Here is an 18346-nt window from a genome sequence, read left to right as displayed (position 1 = left end):
TTCACACCAGGCAAATGCTGGGGCTGTGCCTTAATTAAGGCCACGGCCACTTCCTTCCCACTCCTAGCCCTTTCCTGTCCCATCATCGCCGTAAGACTTATCTGTGTCGGTGTGACGTAAAACAACTAGCAAAAAAACCAAACAAACAAAAAAACATCCAATCAGTGTCCATCCTGTTGCCCTCTAAACTTTCCCACTTGCTAGCTTAGTGGAATAAGCAGTTAAACCTGCAGAAATCTTGTATAGACTGCAGCACAGTTTAGTATACATTTTCACAGACTCAAGCATACAAGCGGTAGAAGTTCTTGTGAAGGTCATGTATTTTCTAACCTCACTCAAACACATCGCCCCATAATCAGCATTATGCTGCAGAATAATATGAGAATTCAAGACCTTTTTCATGATGACACATGAATAAGTGTTCATGAAATTAGTGCAGCAAGTGGTATAAGTTATGGAAGTGTGCAAACAATCATTATAAAGGGGTTGGATTTATACAAAAGTCACTTCAAAGTGAGTGGCAAGAACTTTTATAGCAAAACAACACTGTAGGAACTGAAATTTCACACAAGTTTATGGATCACTTTGAAGCCAAAGGAGAATCATTTACATTGCACATTCTGACTTGTGACAAATAATGGGAACATCCCTGATATGAAGAACTCAAGTGTGGAGTTGTGTGCACAAGGAAAAACAGGTCTGGTGAAGGCAAAAACCCATTTGTCTGGGATAAAGTTCTCATGAGCATCTTCAGGGATGTTGAAGGTGTTGTTTACATTGAATCAGTGGTCAATGATTTATACTACTGTGAACTCGTGGGCAGTCAGATAGGTCTATCGTTCCATAGGATACAAAATACTGATCAGTAGCATCCTATTTCCTAGGTCCCACATTGCTGTTGCTATGAAGTCAAATGGGAAGAAATGCACTGGAGAGAGAGACATACACTCTCTCTCTCTCTCTCTCTCTCTCTCTCTCTCTCTCTCTCTCTCTCTCTCTCTCTCTCTCTCTCTCTCTTCCTTGCTTACAGTCCTGATATGTCACCACATTTGTTTGGATCTCTGAAAATAGCCATATTTACAAAGCACTGTTCAACAGTGAAAAACAACAAGATATTGTATACTGATTATGTAATCGCCCAACATTTTTTATAAAAAAATAATTTGAAAACTTCTGGTGCAAAAGTCCAGATTTTGAAGAGGCTGTGTTTTGTGTCTGTTTTGATATGCATTAACCGAATGAATCTTTAAAACATCTCATTCATATACGATCGAATCTCACACAACAGAACATCATCTTTATACCTAATTTACAATGTTTACATATGTCCTACTTACAGTATTCCCGTCAATCTTCTTAGTAGTCAAGTCCAGTTTTTTTAGAAGAATTAATACAGACTGCAGCAAATGATCATACAACTTTATTACTATGGCTTTCTTTGCAATCAGTGGCACTCCTGAAACAAAATGAACACCAACATTGCCATGTAGAAATCTTAACTTCACATAGGGTTGGTGTCAAGAGGGGCACCCAGCCGTAAAACTGGGCCAAGTCCACCTCATGTGCCTACCCCAACAAACTGAAACAGGATTGCCATGTAGAAATCACAGCATTCTGTCTACAGCTGGAAAAGACAATGAAAATTACAGAAATATCATGAAAAATTACCAAAATGGTGCTAACTGCACAAGATCAAGCAGAACACTCAACTAAGGTACAATTTCCATACAGTCAGTATAATTTATAATAGCAAAGGTCAAAATCTGCAGGTCCTGCATCCACATTTGTGGTCAATGCATTAAAAACTACAGCAGCTCAGACTCAATACCCTAACATCTGCAGAGTAAATCACTTTCAATCAATACACTTACCTACCCTTTTAATACTGTCCTCAGCCCTTAATGGATCTGAGATGGTTTTAGCAATATACGTACCAGATGCAAGCTAATCTCCTTGTCTATTTTCCTTTCCCTAACAACATCTATAAAAAATATATACAATATAAAATAAGATTGTATGTACATTGCTCAGAATTTTAAAAAATGGTATTTCTGCATCAACCACATGCATACTAAGAAGGAAATGCAGTTTTTAATTTTCTGGTCATCTCTGTCAGTCTGTCTGTATGCACATCACGAGAAAATCGCTGAACAGAATGTAATGAAAACTGGTATGCAAAGTCAGGGAATAAGGCACTACAATCCAGGCTATAAATACTTTTATTTATGCTGGTTGAAATGGCAGCTAGGGAAGGCCTAAACTTTAATTCTCAAATATCTATGTTATTAGTGGTCTCATCGATAAACACTACATAACAAAAGTTATAGAAAATATGATTTTCGATCATTTATATCTAATACAGTTTTGAGTCCAGCCCCGCGGTGTAGGGGGCAACGCATCCGCCTGTCACCCGGCGGCCCCGGGTTCGATTCCTGGCCGGGTCAGGGGTTTTTAATTGTAAATGATTAATATCCCTGGCCTGGGAACTGGGTGTTTGTGTCATCCTTAATGTTCTTTTCCTCACATTCAACACTCTACACTTCTGCAATTACACTTACATGCAGGTTCCTATCATATGGTGAAAGTAGAGGCAAAAATCTGCAGAGGTCGATGCCACAAACAAATTTTTTTTTAAATGCAGTTTTACCATACCAGCTATGATAACAGATATATTCGTGAATTTAGATTTTTTTTTTCTTATGCCATATCAATGCCAAAACATACGAAAATGGCCGAACAAAATTTAATGAAAATCGATATATAAGGCACTGCAGTCTAGGATATAAACAATTTTATTCATGCTGGCTGAAATTGTAGTTCATAGGAAGGCCTAAAATTAAATTCTCTATGTTATTATAGCTCAATCCATGTTAAGAAAACAGTATTGCCCTTATGATAACAGGGTTGCCATATCGAACGGCTTTGCTACACAACATCACGGGAAAACGGCGGCACATAAATTTGTGAAATTCAGTATTTAAGTTAAAGGCAAAAAGTGGACGAAACTAAGCTAATAATTACTGTTATGAACTGAAGGGGGACGGGGAGTTTACAGGGGCTATTTTTGGTTTGCACATAAACAAACGTAAACTATAGCACATAAAAAACCTCAGCATTTACTGTAAGAGCCAGGCAAATTGGGGGAGGGGGAGAAAATAGACAAATAATTTTTATAGGTTCGAGGGGTGAGGGATGCACTTAATTTCATTTAATAAATTTCTCCAGACAATAAAGGCTAGAAAACTGACAAACAAATAAATATTGCAGATGGCTTTACAAAAGATCACAGTATTAATGTTAAAGAAATTACACACGTAGGCTTATCGCATAACTCTTACTCAATACAAGACAATTATGCACTGATTTAAAGCCTAAAAACACACACAACAAATACTGTAGATGACTTCACTACAGAAATGAGCTGCCAGCAGTTCACAGAATGAGGGACTACAGTACATGAGGCTTGTACCAGAGCGACACAGAAGAATGAAAATGAAGGAAGGCAACGAAGCGATGGGTGTTTCCGTCATCGTACTTCCTCCCTACAAATACATTCATAAGAAATAAAATATTATGTAGTTATTTTAATAACTCACGGATAAAATATGCCTCAGCCTTTTTATCTTACACAATACATTACAAAGTACAGTATAATCTCCCTTAATTACGAGAAATTATGGGTGTCTCAGAGGGGTGTGTTCACTCCTTGTAGGTCCATAAGAACAATACTGTTTTCTTAACGTGAAATGAGCTATAGTAGTCATATCGATAAATACTACATAACAAAAGACAGATAATCCAATTTCCTATCATTTATGTTTTACGTTTTACTGTACTGGCTATGATAACAGAGATATTAATAATTTAGACTTTTGTTGCCTAGTCCGTGTCAATGCCAAGCATCACTATTGTTCAATCGTGTTAACTGGTAATAGTACTGGTTTTTGTCAGGATTGACTTAAGGTGCAAACCGTTTGGTTATTAGCCCATTTTGGCAAGGAACATTGTATACATGATTATGAAAATGAGAAAACATGATGAAGAAACATCACAAAAGGAAGGAGGACTCAGTTTACATAGGATATCCTAATATCACAGAGTCTGTAGAAAACTACATATGAAGGCTTACAATACTGAAAGTCCATAAAACTGATCACCAATAACATTATATTGACTATTGTTTTTTGTGATGTGCTTTGTCTCCTCTGCTCCCACTTATCTCCAACGGATTTTACTGTTACGTGCCCTGTAGAAAACAGCCCCCTTGAATATTGGCGGAAAGTACCTGGGGAGTTAATAACTTCCTTCAATAGCATATCATTCCTCTGGTTCATACATATTCTGATAACTACTGGTATGTGACACACAGGTTCATCGTAATATTCCAGCTATTCAATTCCTGCTATGAGGTGCTGACAGGAATGAGCAGGGTGCGTGCTTAACGGAAAATCAAAGCATTGTTCACTGCTGTCTGCGGTGGAGTCATTCCAGCTCTGGAACTTGCCACTGTTAGAACGCCAGCATAGTACTGTTCGTGACAATGGAGAAACTGCGCAGTTTTTCATTTGATCGAGCATTTCATGCTATGACATTGCTTTTTAAATGTGATGTTCTAATTAGTTGATATTTTACTCTGAAAAGAATACGGGTGTTATTGTAATGACCAATGTTGAATTCAGTTTAATATTTGTCTATGTCTGTTACAGCATCACCAGAAAAACCAATGTGTAAATTTAAATGAAACTTGGTGCTTGGTTTAGAATAAGGTTGAGTATGATTTTAGCTATAAGTTGTCCAAAGAATTTCAGCATGAGAGGGTACTTCAGAAGCGGCCGATAGTATAAAACTCTACATCTCTCTCTTACGATTGGTTTTACACTAAAGTAGCTCATGGCAATTTTCTGTTCTGAACCTTTTTCCAATGCAGCCAAAAGAAAGAGAAATATCAGAGACAGTCAAGTGAAACTCTCAGTCTACGAGCAGGAAACTAACTCTATAGACTGTAAAGAGAATTGCTATGGAGATCATTCCAGCAATGTTTTAAAGGTGCTGTAATTCTGTCAGTAGTGTTTGAATATTCTGATTCATAGTAGCAAAAAAGGCCTAATAGGCTGGTTACAATAATAGAATTAAGTAATTTAATGCATTATATAATTAACAGACATTTAAATAGGACTTTAATCATTGCTAAAAAATGATATTACAGATGCAGAAATTTTTGCTCGGACTGGTTTATGGTGTGGGTTACTTTAGTCACGTCCTAGTTCGTGAACCATGAGCAACGGCTGAGTGGCCTAGTAAGTGGTTCTGAGAGTCGGGTTACCAGTTGCTATGGAATGTCCGTGGGCATCTCAGACATATTCTGAGTCATGCGCCCCTTTGTGCTCAGACGGCTAGGACTACACAATCTTCCGGTGGTCCCAAACCTGTTAGAGAAGAGATCCTCACATGGACTATGTACAAGTAGGGTAGCACCCTGCTTCATCAATTTACCAAGCTCAGAACATTTTAAGCAAGCATCGGACCTATGGGAGTAACAGAGATCCACTCCCATTTGACAGGTGAGGGACTCCTTGGAAACAACTAGGCGAACAAAATGGAATTCAATGGGGAGCTATCAATATTAATGGGGCTTATGGAAGAAAGAAAGAAAGTAGAACTGGCTGAGTCAGCAAAGAGGATGCATCTGGATGTGCCAGGAGTAAGTGACATTTGGGAAAGAGGAAATAACAAGGAAGAGAGAGGAGATCATAAAGTGAACTTGGCGGGTGTTAGAAAGGAAAGGGCAGAGTATGGGGTAGGGCTGTTTATCAGGAATACCACTGCACACAACACAGTTTCTGTTAGGCACGTAAATGAGCGAATAATGTGGATAGATTTGGCTGTTGGAGGAATTAGGATGAGAATTGTCTCAGTGTATTCACCATGTGAGGGTGCAGATGAGAATGAAGATGACTGAGTGACATCATAGTCAGGGTCAACAGCAAGGATAGAATAGTCCTAATGGGCGATTTCAATGTGAGAGTTGGAAACAGAACTGAAGAATACGAAAGGGTGATTGGTAAATCTGGGGATGATATGGAAGCTAATGGGAACGGGAAGCGTTTGCTGGACTTCTGTGCTAGTACGGGTTTAGCTGTTACGAATACATTCTTCAAGCATAAGGCTAATCACCACTATGCATGGGAGGCTAGGGGTACCAGATCCATAACAGACTATACCTTAACTGACTTTGAATTCAGGAAGTCTGTTAGGGATGTACGAGTTTTCAGAGGATTTTTCGATGATACAGACCACTGTCTGGTCTGAAGTGATCTAAGTATCTTTAGGCCTACAATAGAGAAAGTGAAATCTGTCTGCAAACGAATAAGGGTAGAGAATCTCCAAGATGAGGAAATTAGACAGAAGTACATAGATATGATTAGTGAGAAGTTTCGAACAGTGGACAGTAAGCATGTTCCGGATACAGAAAAAGAAGAAAGAGAATGGGTGGCATACAGGGATGCTGTAGTAGAAACAGCAAGGGAATGCCTAAGAACAACTGTGTGTAAACATGGGAAAAAGCGAAGATTTTGGTGGAATGATGAAGTGAGAGCAGCTTGTAAACGTAAAAAGAAGGCTTATCAGAAATTGCTCCAAACAAAGCCCGATGCAGGCAGGGAATTGTACGTAAATGAAAGAAACAGAGTGAAATAAATAGATGTTGAATCCGAACAGAAGTCATGGGAAGATTCTGGTAATAACATGAAAAGGCTAGGTCAAGCAGCAGGAAAACCTTCCTGGACAGTAAATAAATAATCTTAGGAAGGGAGGGAAAAAGAAAATGTACAGTGTTTTGGGTAATTCAGGTGAACTCATAACAGATCCCAAGAAATCACTGGAGAGGTGGAGGGAATATCTTGAACATCATCTCAACGTAAAACGAAATCTTCCTGGTTGTGTTGCGAACAACCACGCTCATGGGGAGGAGGAAAAAGATGTTGGTGAAATTACACTTGAGGAAGTGGAAAGGATCATAAATAAACACCATTGTCATAAAGCAGCAGGAATAGATGAAATTAGACTGAAATGGTGAAGTACAGTGGGAAGGCAGGGAAGTAATGGCTTCATAGAGTACTAAGATTAGCATGGAACATTGGTAAGGTATCTTCAGATTTGACAAAAGAAGTAACTGCACCCATCTATAAGTAAGGGAATAGGAAGGATTGCAACAACTATCGAGGTATCTCATTGATTAGTATACCAGGCAAAGTAAAGTATTCACTGGCATCTTGGAAGGGAGGGTGTGATCAGTGGTTGAGAGGAATTTGGATGCAAACCAGTGTGGTTGATTATTATTACAACTTGCTTTACGTCGCACCGACACAAATAGGTCTCATGGTGACGATGGAACAGAAAAGGGCTAGGAGTGGGAAGGAAGCAGCCTTGGCCTTCATAAGGTACAGCCCCAGCATTTGCCTGGTGTGAAAATGGGAAACCACGGAAAACCATTTTCAGGGCTGCCGACAGTGGGGTTCGAACCCACTATCTCCCGAATACTGAATACTGGCCGCACTTACCAGTGTGGTTTAAGACCACACAGGGGCTGTCAGGATCAGATTTTCAGTACACGACAGGTAAATGAAAAATGCTACAAGAGGAACAGACAGTTGTGGTTATGTTTTGTAGATCTAGAGAAAGCACATGACAGGGTACCGAGGGAAGAGATGTCCGCCATACTGGGGGACTATGGAATTTAAAAGTATATTATTAAAATCAATCAAAGGCATTTATGTTGACAATTGGGCTGCAGTGGGAATTGATGGTAGAATGAGTTCTTGGTTCAGGGTACTTACAGGGGTTAGACACGGCTGTAATCTTTCACCTTTGTTGTTCGTAGTTTACATGGATCATCTGCTGAAAGGTATGAAGTAGCAGGGAGGGATTCAGTTAGGTGGAAATGTAGTAAGATGTCTGGCCTATGCTCACCACTTGGTCTTAATGGCAGATTGTGCCGAAAGCCTGCAGTCTAATATCTTGGAACATGAAAATAGGTGCAATGAGTATGGTATGAAAATTAGCCTTTCGAAGACTAAATTGATGTCAGTAGGTAAGAAATTCAACAAAATTGAATGTCAGATTGGTGATACAAAGTTGGAGCAGGTAGATAATTTCAAGTATTCAGGTTGTGTGTTCTCCCAGAATGGTAATATAGTGAGATTGAATCAAGGTGTAGTAAAGCTAATGCAGTCAGCTCACAGTTGCGATCAGCAGTATTCTGTAAGAAGGAAGTCAGCTTCTGGACGTAACTATCTTTACATCGGTCTGTTTTCAAACCAATTTTGCTTTACGGGAGCGAAAGCTGGTTGGACTCAGGATATCTTATTCATAAGTTAGAAGTAACAGACATGAGAGTAGTGAGAATGATTACTGGTACAAACAGGTGGAAACAATGGCAGGAGGGTACTACGAATGAGCAGATGCGGGCTAAGTTAGGCATGAACTCGATGGATGAAGCTGTACACAAAAACCAGCTTCGGTGGTGGGATCATGTGAGGCGAATGGAGGAGGAGAGGTTACAGTATCTAGGAGAATAATGGACTCTGTTATGGAGGGTAAGAGAATTAGGGGAAGACCAAGATGACAATGGTTAGACTTAGTTTCTTATGATTTAAAGATAAGGGGTATAGAAATAAATGAGGCCACAGCACTAGTTGCAAATGGATGATTGTGGCAACATTTAGTAAATTCACAGAGGCTTGCAGACTGAATACTGAAAGGCATAAATGGACGGACGGACGGGACATTTTATGGCATATGCTAAATAAATAAACTTTCTAGAACTGATATGCTAGTAGTACCAATTTTTGGATGTATTTTATTTTAATAACTTTGATGTTATATGTTATGTTTCTGACACAATTAAATAAATTAAAATTAAAATGTCTTACCTTTCTCTTGATAGGACTGTACATTGAGAACTGATAACCACAATGGAATGTAATTCTTATAGGTGATGACCTTCTCTGACCCTGTCTGTTCTTTCAGAAGTTCAGCATCAATAGCCACAGGGTGAGAACATGTCCGCACTACACCCTGATATACTGTAAAACAGAGAATGTTTATTACTAGCTAGATATATCATAAAGCTAATAATTTTTAATCATGTCCATTACGGCAAAAAATAAATCCATCCATACCAAAGCTATCAAACTCCATAGCATTGAAAGAAGAGCTTTGCTAAATAAGAAAATTAAAGTCAACAAAAAGAACACCAGAGAAGTAGATAGTAGTATATAATATATTATATAGTATATATATATTATATAGTACATAATCTTCATGTAATGTAACAATGAAGTGAAGTTAGAAGTTTGTTCTTGACATTTTGTGTTTCCTTGTTTGTCCTCATGTCCTCTCTCTATCGTCCCACTTCCAACACTGACTTACCATTGTCTTTTTCCTATTGTGTATTCCTTTTATTGCTCCATCATCCAACACTGGTTTGCGATTGTGCCTGCCCTCCTGATGAAGCTGGGAAGCAGAAATGAGCTAATAAATCAGGGGATGAGAATAAATGAATGTTCAAGAAACAAAACTGATGAGTAGAGAGCCTTACTATTTACAGAGGACAGTGTGCAAATAAGTTGAGATTGTCCTTATCCTTTCGTGCTTTCATGTTTGTCCTCATCTCCTCTTTCTGTTGATCCCTCTTCCAGTACTAACCTGTCATTTTGTTCATCCTATTTGTTCGTGACTCTCTATCTAAAATATGATTTGAGACTTGTGTTTTTCCTTTCTAATTACCGATAACATTACTTGGAAGATGTACAATATTAGAAGGATCCACCTTTCAATACTTCGCTGTAAGTTGAACTAAAAAGAAGTCACAACTTGTTTATTGGGACCGGTTTCGACACATTACAAGTATCATCATCAGCCAAATAGTAAAGTAGGGCAAGATATAAAGATCTTAAAACAACTAATACATTGAACACAGGCAAAAAATTAACATTGATTCATATCGTAGCAATTCAGTTAATGTCCAAAACACAATGATCGCAGTCAAGAGAGTAAACAGAACATCATTGTTTTGCGCCGAAAACAAATATAGTTGAAGTTCACAAGCAGGTCAAGTTTGCACTTATGTAGAGTCGTTGGAACGAAAGTATTGAAAGGTGGATCCTTCTAATATTGTACATCTTCTTATTTCTATATTTTTTGCCTGTGTTCAATATATTAGTTGTTTTAAGATCTTTATATCTTGCCCTACTTTACTATTTGGCTAATGATGACACTTGTAATGTGTCGAAACCGGTCCCAATAAACAAGTTGTGACTTCTTTTTAGTTCAACTTACAACGAAGTATTGAAAGGTGGATCCTTCTAATATTGTACATCTTCTTATTTCTCTATTCAATACGGAACGATCATGTTTTTAACTTTAAAAAACATTACTTGGTACGGCAGTGAAAATATGAGCTTTGCTTTAGTAGTGTGGCAGTCACAGTCTAGCTTAAACAAGCACCGGGAACAGACGTGCCATGGCGGGTGTGCTGGTTGAGAAGAGTGGAGTAGTAGGGGGAGTGGACGGGTCAACCGGAGTTTGGCAAGGAAGATGATCGGTTTAGAGCAGTTTAGGGTCGCTGTAGGAAGATGGCGAGGAAGAATAAAGAAGGGAACAACCAGAAGAAAAGAAGGTAAAGTGGAGATAGGTCTGAAGGGGGAGTTGCTGTTGGTGGCAGCGGTGGTCACAGTGCTGTTGGTGACTGGGGGCATAGAAGTAAATCCAGGCCCTCAGAACAGTGGCAACATGAGCTGGGAGGACACAGAAGTTATAAGGAAGATAGTTAAGGAAGTAGTGGAGGAGTTCTGCCCGTATGAAGAGCTAAAACGGATATTACAGGAGCAAGTTAAGGAGCATGAAAAGACGCAGCAATGGATCCAGGAGAACATGAAGGAAACTAGAACAAAAATGGAAAGCAGTGACAGGGAAATTGTAGCACTAAGGGAGAAAATAAAAACTTTGGGAGAGGAGGTGAGGAACTTGAAGCAAGAAATAGCAGACGACAGTCAAGATCGTAGGAAAAAATCAATATTTATTTTTGGTGTGAAGGAAGAGAAGACAGAAGCTAAGGTGGACATTATTTATAAAGTGGTAGATATTGTTCAACATAAAATGAAAATCAACTTCAGCGAGGTTGATATAGACGATGTTGTGAAAGTAGGAAAGATAATAAAGGTGACGCTGCTCTCCGCATTGATGGTGGACATAGTGGTAAGGAATGCTGGAAATCTGCAGGGTGTTAAAATGTGTATTAAAAAGGAACATAGGAAGAGACAAGAATGAAAATTACAAGACTCTAAGGAAACATCTAGTGAGGGCCAGACTGCAAGGGTTGAGGGCACATATCAGGGGCCAGATACTAGTAGTGACCAATGGGAAATGGACGCAGAGGTGGCCGGTGTTCAAACTCAAGGCAGTGGAAGAGGGTATGGGAGGGGGAGTGAGAGTGGAAGAAAGACAGGTTTCAGAAATCAGTCCCGGAGAAGACGGTCTTGGTGTTAAAGAAAGGTCAACAGGAGGCTGTGTGCTGAGTGAGTCTAGTATAGAGGTGAGGTCCGAGGAAAGGCAGGTCAGAGAGCTTATGGAAAAATTTGATGAGAGACTAAATGATATGAGAAGGTGGCAGGTGGAGCTGGCAGAACTCCAAGAAATGGTAAGTGGCAAAAGGCATAGTGAAATTGAAGATACGTGTGAGAGGGCGAAGGGAAGAGAGACTATGACTAAAGGGAAGAGTAAGTCTAAAGGACCTGTGAGGAGGGCATAGTAACAAGAAGTAAGAAAGCTAAGTAATATGTTTGAATGATAAGAGAGGTAGTGAAGGTTAGTGGATTGTTAAGAGTCGGGTATGATAATTTAAGTTAAAGGCCTTACTAATTGTAATGGTGGATCTGTGTCTTTGTTAACTATATGTAAATTGAATTTGAAATGTAAATGAGCTTGATATCATATATGGTTAAGAGATGGGTATGGTAATTCAAGTGAATATATAATGAAGATCGGTTGAAAGATGGTTGGAGGTTGACAGAGTTATTATGTTTGAATGATAAGAGAGGTGAATTTAGATGGTAATTATGGATGAATTTTTAACAAGTTAATGGCGGAGCTGTGTCTTTGTTAACTGTATACTAATTGTAATTGATATGTATAGTGAGCATGATATGGTAGACGGTTAAGAGATGGGTTACGGTAATTCAAGTGAATATGGCCTGTACTTTAAGTGTTTGTTGATTGTGCTGAGAGGTGTTTGGAGGTTGGTCATAGAGTGATCAGAGTTATTATGTTTGAATGATAAGAGAGGTAGTGAAGTGTAGTTGGCAATTATGGATTATTTTTTAGCAAGTTAATGGTGGATCCGTGCCTTTGTTAACTGGACATAAATTGAAATTGAAATGTATAGTGAGCTTGATGTGATATACGGTTAACCCTTTCACACTCAGCGCGCCGATGCAAGAGATTATGGCGAGAAAACTCACGGTGCCAATACATCGGCTCTGTCCTATTTACAGATTTTGGCCATTTGCATGGCTGTTAAATTGTAGCAGTTGATCATGACTACCTTAAAGTGTTGAATTTGCGTTTTACTCTACAGATATATCCAACAGCCCGACAAAATATTTTAATTTTCGACAAATGTAATCTGTTAACCGTGAATGCTTATGTTGTGGTTATTGGAAGTTGTTACTACGTGGATCTGTTTTGGTTGGCTTATGAATACAACAATTTGATCTTGCTATGAGTTTAGTTTAGAGTTTATTTCATTTCTTTGGTATATCGTGTGTTCACTGTACTTTGCAAACTATAATTTTACTCCTTTTCATAACTCCGCTGTTGCACGTGCTTACGTCATCTTTTTATCGTAATGGCTAGGACATATTCAAGGCCGAATGAGGCTGATATCCTTGAATTTTCAGATGATTTAGACAGTAATAATGACCTTCTTTTGCCAAAAGTGATTCCCATTATTATTATTTACTACATTATTTACATTATTTACTACATTACTACATTAAAAAACACGATACGCCTGTAAACTTCCATTTAAAAAGAAGTTAAAGAGATTACACGGTAATAGTTAACAGTCGTTGTATTGTTATTGATTATTGTCGCTCCTCATATTCAAATATTGCATTGTTGGCTACAGTCGTGAACAAAGAGTGTAGTGTAGTCAAGTAAATATAAATAAAAATCAGCTGACCTTGTATTCCATTCATTTGTACTTCTGAGTAGGTAGTTAGTATCCGTAATTTATATTTCGCTCCCTCGATCTTCCAGTATTTATGAGCGGTTAGCTAATAATAATAAAGTTCATATATCCCAGTATTTGCAGTTCAAGTCCCTGGAGTAGTAGTAGTAGTAGTAGTAGTTTTGATAGAAATATTTGAGAAATTATTGTAGACAACCTCGTATTTTTCAGCAGGCCTAATTAAGGACACTTTTTTTTCTCCGTCCCGTGGAGTAGCGAAAATAATAGTAATCCACCAGCTGTAATAATCACATAACCACATTTCAGTAGAATTGTAGTGAAGATAAGGTATAATATATTAGATAGTATCTTGCCAGTTATATTCGTGTTTTCCTTTGTGTACGGCAAACCTTTTGATACTTAAGCATTTAACCAAATGCAGTGTAGTGTAGTGTAGATACATTGTAGTATAGATACAGTACATTTAGATAGTGCCGTATCTTGCCTGCTATATTCGTGTGTTATCTTTCGTGTGTATCTATTAGACCGTAATACTAATAATAATTTGTCTAAGCATTTAGCTTCGTTGGTAATCTTTGAGTACAGTAGTTCTTGCAAATTTAATTTCTGTTGTGCTTAGTAGTGACATACGGTACGGTACCGGTATCGTAATTAGGATATGTCTGAAAGTAGTTTAAAAATTACTGTAGTGTACTGTACAGAAGTATACGAGTAATATCCTATTAGAATTGAGTGTGCTTATTTCATTATTGTAAAATATTTGTGTAGTACTGGTGTAGTAGAGGTATCCGTAGAAACTCTTACTAAAATACAGTTGTTGTAATTAGGATAGGCTTAATTGCAGTTTGGAATTGTGTAGTTCTTGTGTATTACTTTCAATATTCAGTAATTGACAGCAGTTTTTATCCTGTTAGGGGTTGTAGAATAAAAAAAATAGAGCACGACTAAGTAGTATTGTAGTGTAGTCGTATATTAATTACCTTATTGTTGTGTACTATCCCAGACAATATATCCCTTTGTTCATTTATTTTTTTGCAAATAAGTTATTTTATTTTTTAATTTAATTTCCCCCCCCCCCCCCCCCCCCGTAAAGAATGGCTAAGGAGCGCGAGTGTACTTATTGTGGGTGTGGTGAGGCATTGAGGGGTATGAGGGAGGAGTTGGAAAGTTTGAGGGAGATAATTAGGATTCTCACAGAAGATAGGAAGGAAGATAGGACTCCCTCAAACAATGTACAGGTTACAGTAGGTGTACAAGAGGGAGGGGAAGGAAAGGGAGGAGTTGTAGAAGACAGGTGGTCTAATGTTCTAAGGGGAAGGAGATTGCAGGCTAAGGGCTCTATTCAGGATCAGAATTCAGGACAGGTGTCTGTGCGAAATCGGTACGAGTCACTCCAGGTAGAACAACAGAGGGAAGATGAGGGACAGGGAACTGTTGCTGAGATGCGTGGAAGTAGGAGGAAGGGAAAAGGTACGAAAGGGAAATGTAGAGTAGAGGATAGGAAAAGACAGGTGGAACAGGGTCATGGGAAGGAGAAAAGGGAGGAGGAAGTAGCTTCTGCAGCAGTGAGAGAAGATAGGGCTGACCAGGAGGGGAGGGGATCAGATGAGGTGGGGAGGGTTGAGGCTCTGGTCATGGGGGATTCCATCGTTAGACATGTGGGGAAAGTGTGTGGAGGAAAAGGAACCAGGGTAGAATGTTATCCAGGAATTAGGTTGAGGCAGATGTTGAGGAAAGTAGAAGAGAGGGAGGAGGGGAACGAGAAGGTGGTAGTGTTTCATGTTGGTACCAACAACGTAAGGCAAGCTGATATAAGTACCAACATAGTTGGAGATGTGTGGGATCTGGTAAATGCAGCACGGGTGAAGTTTAAGAAAGCGGAGATTGTTATTAGTGGAATACTGTGTAGGAGGGATACTGACTGGAGGGTGATTGGGGATTTAAATGAGACTATGGAGTGGGTATGTGGGAAACTGGGTGTGAAATTTCTAGATCCTAATGGGTGGGTAGGAGATAGGGATCTGCGCTCAGATGGCCTTCATTTAAACCGCAGTGGTACATATAAGTTAGGAAATTTGTTTGGAAGGGTAATAGGGAGGTACATTCAGGAAAACAGGATGGCCTAGGGAGCGGTGATAAGGGAACAGGGAACTGGAAATCAAGTAGGGATGACATAAAATTGTTAGTGTTGAACTGTAGAAGTATTGTAAAGAAAGGAATAGAATTAAGTAATTTAATAGATATATATATTTACCAGATATTGTAATAGGAGTTGAATCATGGCTGAGAAATGATATAATGGATGCAGAAATTTTCTCACGGCACTGGAGTGTGTACCGTAGAGATAGGATAGGAATGGTAGGAGGGGGAGTGTTCATTCTGGTGAAAGAAGAATTTGTAAGCTACGAAAAAGTTAAAGATGAGACACATGAAATTCTAGGTGTAAGGCTCATTTCTAAAGATAATAGGCAACTTGATATATTTGGAGTGTACAGATCGGGAAAGGGTAGCACTGATGCGGATTCGGAATTATTTGATAGGATAGTCAGCTATGTGGGAAACGACATGGAAAGAAATGTGATTGTAGCGGGAGATCTGAATTTGCCAGATGTCAATTGGGAAGGAAATGCGAACGACAGGAAGCATGACCAACAAATGGCAAATAAGTTAATATGGGAAGGACAGCTGATTCAGAAAGTGATGGAACCAACCAGAGGGAAAAATATTTTGGATGTGGTGCTGACAAAACCAGATGAGCTCTATAGGGAAACTGAAGTAATAGATGGTATTAGTGATCATGAAGCTGTTTTTGTGGTAGTTAAAAATAAATGTGATAGAAAGGAAGGTCTTAAAAGTAAAACTGTTAGGCAGTACCATATGGCTGATAAAGCAGGCATGAGGCAGTTTCTAAAAAGTAACTATAATTGGTGGAAAACGGTAAATAAAAATGTAAACAGACTCTGGGATGGGTTTAAAGAAATTGTTGAGGAATGCGAAAACAGGTTTGTACCTTTAAGGGTGGTAAGGAATGGTAAAGACCCACCTTATTATAATAGAGAAATAAAGACTAAGAAGGAGCTGCAGACTGGAAAGAAATAGAGTTAGAAATGGCTGTGGAAGTAAGGAGAAATTGAAGGAACTTACTAGAAAATTGAATCTAGCAAAGAAGGCAGCTAAGGATAACATGATGGCAAGCATAATTGGCAGTCATACAAATTTTGGTGAAAAATGGAAGGGTATGTATAGGTATTTTAAGGCAGAAACAGGTTCCAAGAAGGACATTCCAGGAATAATTAATGAACAAGGGGAGTGTGTATGTGAAGATCTTCAAAAGGCAGAAGTATTCAGTCAGCAGTATGTAAAGATTGTTGGTTTCAAATATAATGTCGAGATAGAGGAGGAGACTAAGGCCAAAGAAGTAATAAAATTTACATATGATAACAATGACATTTACAATAAGATACAAAAGTTGAAAACTAGAAAAGCGGCTGGAATTGATCAGATTTCTGGGGATATACTAAAGACAATGGGTTGGGATATAGTACCATATCTGAAGTACTTATTTGATTATTGTTTGGTCAGAGGAGCTATACCAGATGAATGGAGAGTTGCTATAGTAGCCCCTGCGTATAAAGGAAAGGGTGATAGACATAAAGCTGAAAATTACAGGCCAGTAAGTTTGACATGCATTGTATGTAAGCTTTGGGAAGGCATTCTTTCTGATTATATTAGACATGTTTGTGAAATTAATAACTGGTTCGATACAAGGCAATTCGGTTTTAGGAAAGATTATTCCACTGAAGCTCAACTTGTAGGATTCCAGCAAGATATAGCAGATATCTTGGATTCTGGAGGTCAAATGGACTGTATCGCGATTGACCTGTCTAAAGCATTTGATAGGGTGGATCATGGGAGACTACTGGCAAAAATGAGTGCAATTGGACTAGACAAAAGAGTGACTGAATGGGTTGCTATATTTCTAGAAAATAGATCTCAGAGAGTTAGAGTAGGTGAAGTTTTGTCTGACCCTGTAATAGTCGAGAGGGGAGTTCCTCAGGGCAGTGTTATCGGACCTTTATGTTTTCTTATATATATAAATGATATGAGTAAAGGAGTGGAATCGGAGGTAAGGCTTTTTGCGGATGATGTTATTCTCTATAGAGTGATAAATAAGTTACAAGATTGTGAGCAACTGCAACGTGACCTCGAAAATGTTGTGAGATGGACAGCAGGCAATGGTATGTTGATAAACGGGGTTAAAAGTCAGGTTGTGAGTTTCGCAAATAGGAAAAGTCCTCTCAGTTTTAATTACAGCATTGATGGGGTGAAAGTTCCTTTTGGGGATCATTGTAAGTATCTAGGTGTTAATATAAGGAAAGATCTTCATTGGGGTAATCACATAAATGGGATTGTAAATAAAGGGTACCGATCTCTGCACATGGTTATGAGGGTGTTTAGGGGTTGTAGTAAGGATGTAAAGGAGAGGGCATATAAGTCTCTAGTAAGACCCCAACTAGAGTATGGTTCCAGTGTATGGGACCCTCACCAGGATTACCTGATTCAAGAACTGGAAAAAATCCAAAGAAAAGCAGCTCGATTTGTTCTGAGTGATTTCCGACAAAAGAGTAGTGTTACAAAAATGTTGCAATGTTTGGGTTGGGAAGAACTGAGAGAAAGAAGAAGAGCTGCTCGACTAAGTGGTATGTTCCGAGCTGTCAGCGGAGAGATGGCGTGGAATGACATTAGTAGACGAATAAGTTTGAATGGCGTTTATAAAAGTAGGAAAGATCACAATATGAAGATAAAGTTGGAATTCAAGGGGACAAACTGGGGCAAATATTCGTTTATAGGAAGGGGAGTTAGGGACTGGAATAACTTACCAAGGGAGATATTCAATAAATTTCCAATTTCTTTGAAATCATTTCAGAAAAGGCTAGGAAAGCAACAGATAGGGAATCTGCCACCTGGGCGACTGCCCTAAATGCAGATCAGTATTGATTGATTGATTGATTGATTATGTGGTAAATGACACACTCACAGCAGCTCACCGTGCATCGGACCGCGAGGACCTGACATCGATGAGCGTTACATGTACAG

At 38.8% G+C, this 18346-nt stretch overlaps 1 protein-coding gene across 1 annotated transcript in view; it reads right to left on the bottom strand.

The window, feature by feature from the left end:
* Window positions 1–18346, bottom strand: part of LOC136857637 (DNA-dependent protein kinase catalytic subunit) — an 873484-nt gene that overhangs the window by 650322 nt on the left and 204816 nt on the right. The window contains exons 10-11 of the mRNA XM_067136445.2: window positions 8931–9083; window positions 1338–1456 (exon numbers count right to left, since the gene is read on the bottom strand). Of these exons, the coding sequence (XP_066992546.2) occupies window positions 1338–1456; window positions 8931–9083 (272 nt within the window). The remainder of the gene's footprint in view (window positions 1–1337; window positions 1457–8930; window positions 9084–18346) is intronic.

This window comes from Anabrus simplex, chromosome 1 (genome assembly GCF_040414725.1).
Source record: "Anabrus simplex isolate iqAnaSimp1 chromosome 1, ASM4041472v1, whole genome shotgun sequence".
Lineage (NCBI taxonomy): Eukaryota > Metazoa > Arthropoda > Insecta > Orthoptera > Tettigoniidae > Anabrus > Anabrus simplex.
The sequence above is the reverse complement of the archived record's forward strand: the minus strand, read 5'-3'. Positions and strand labels throughout refer to the sequence as shown.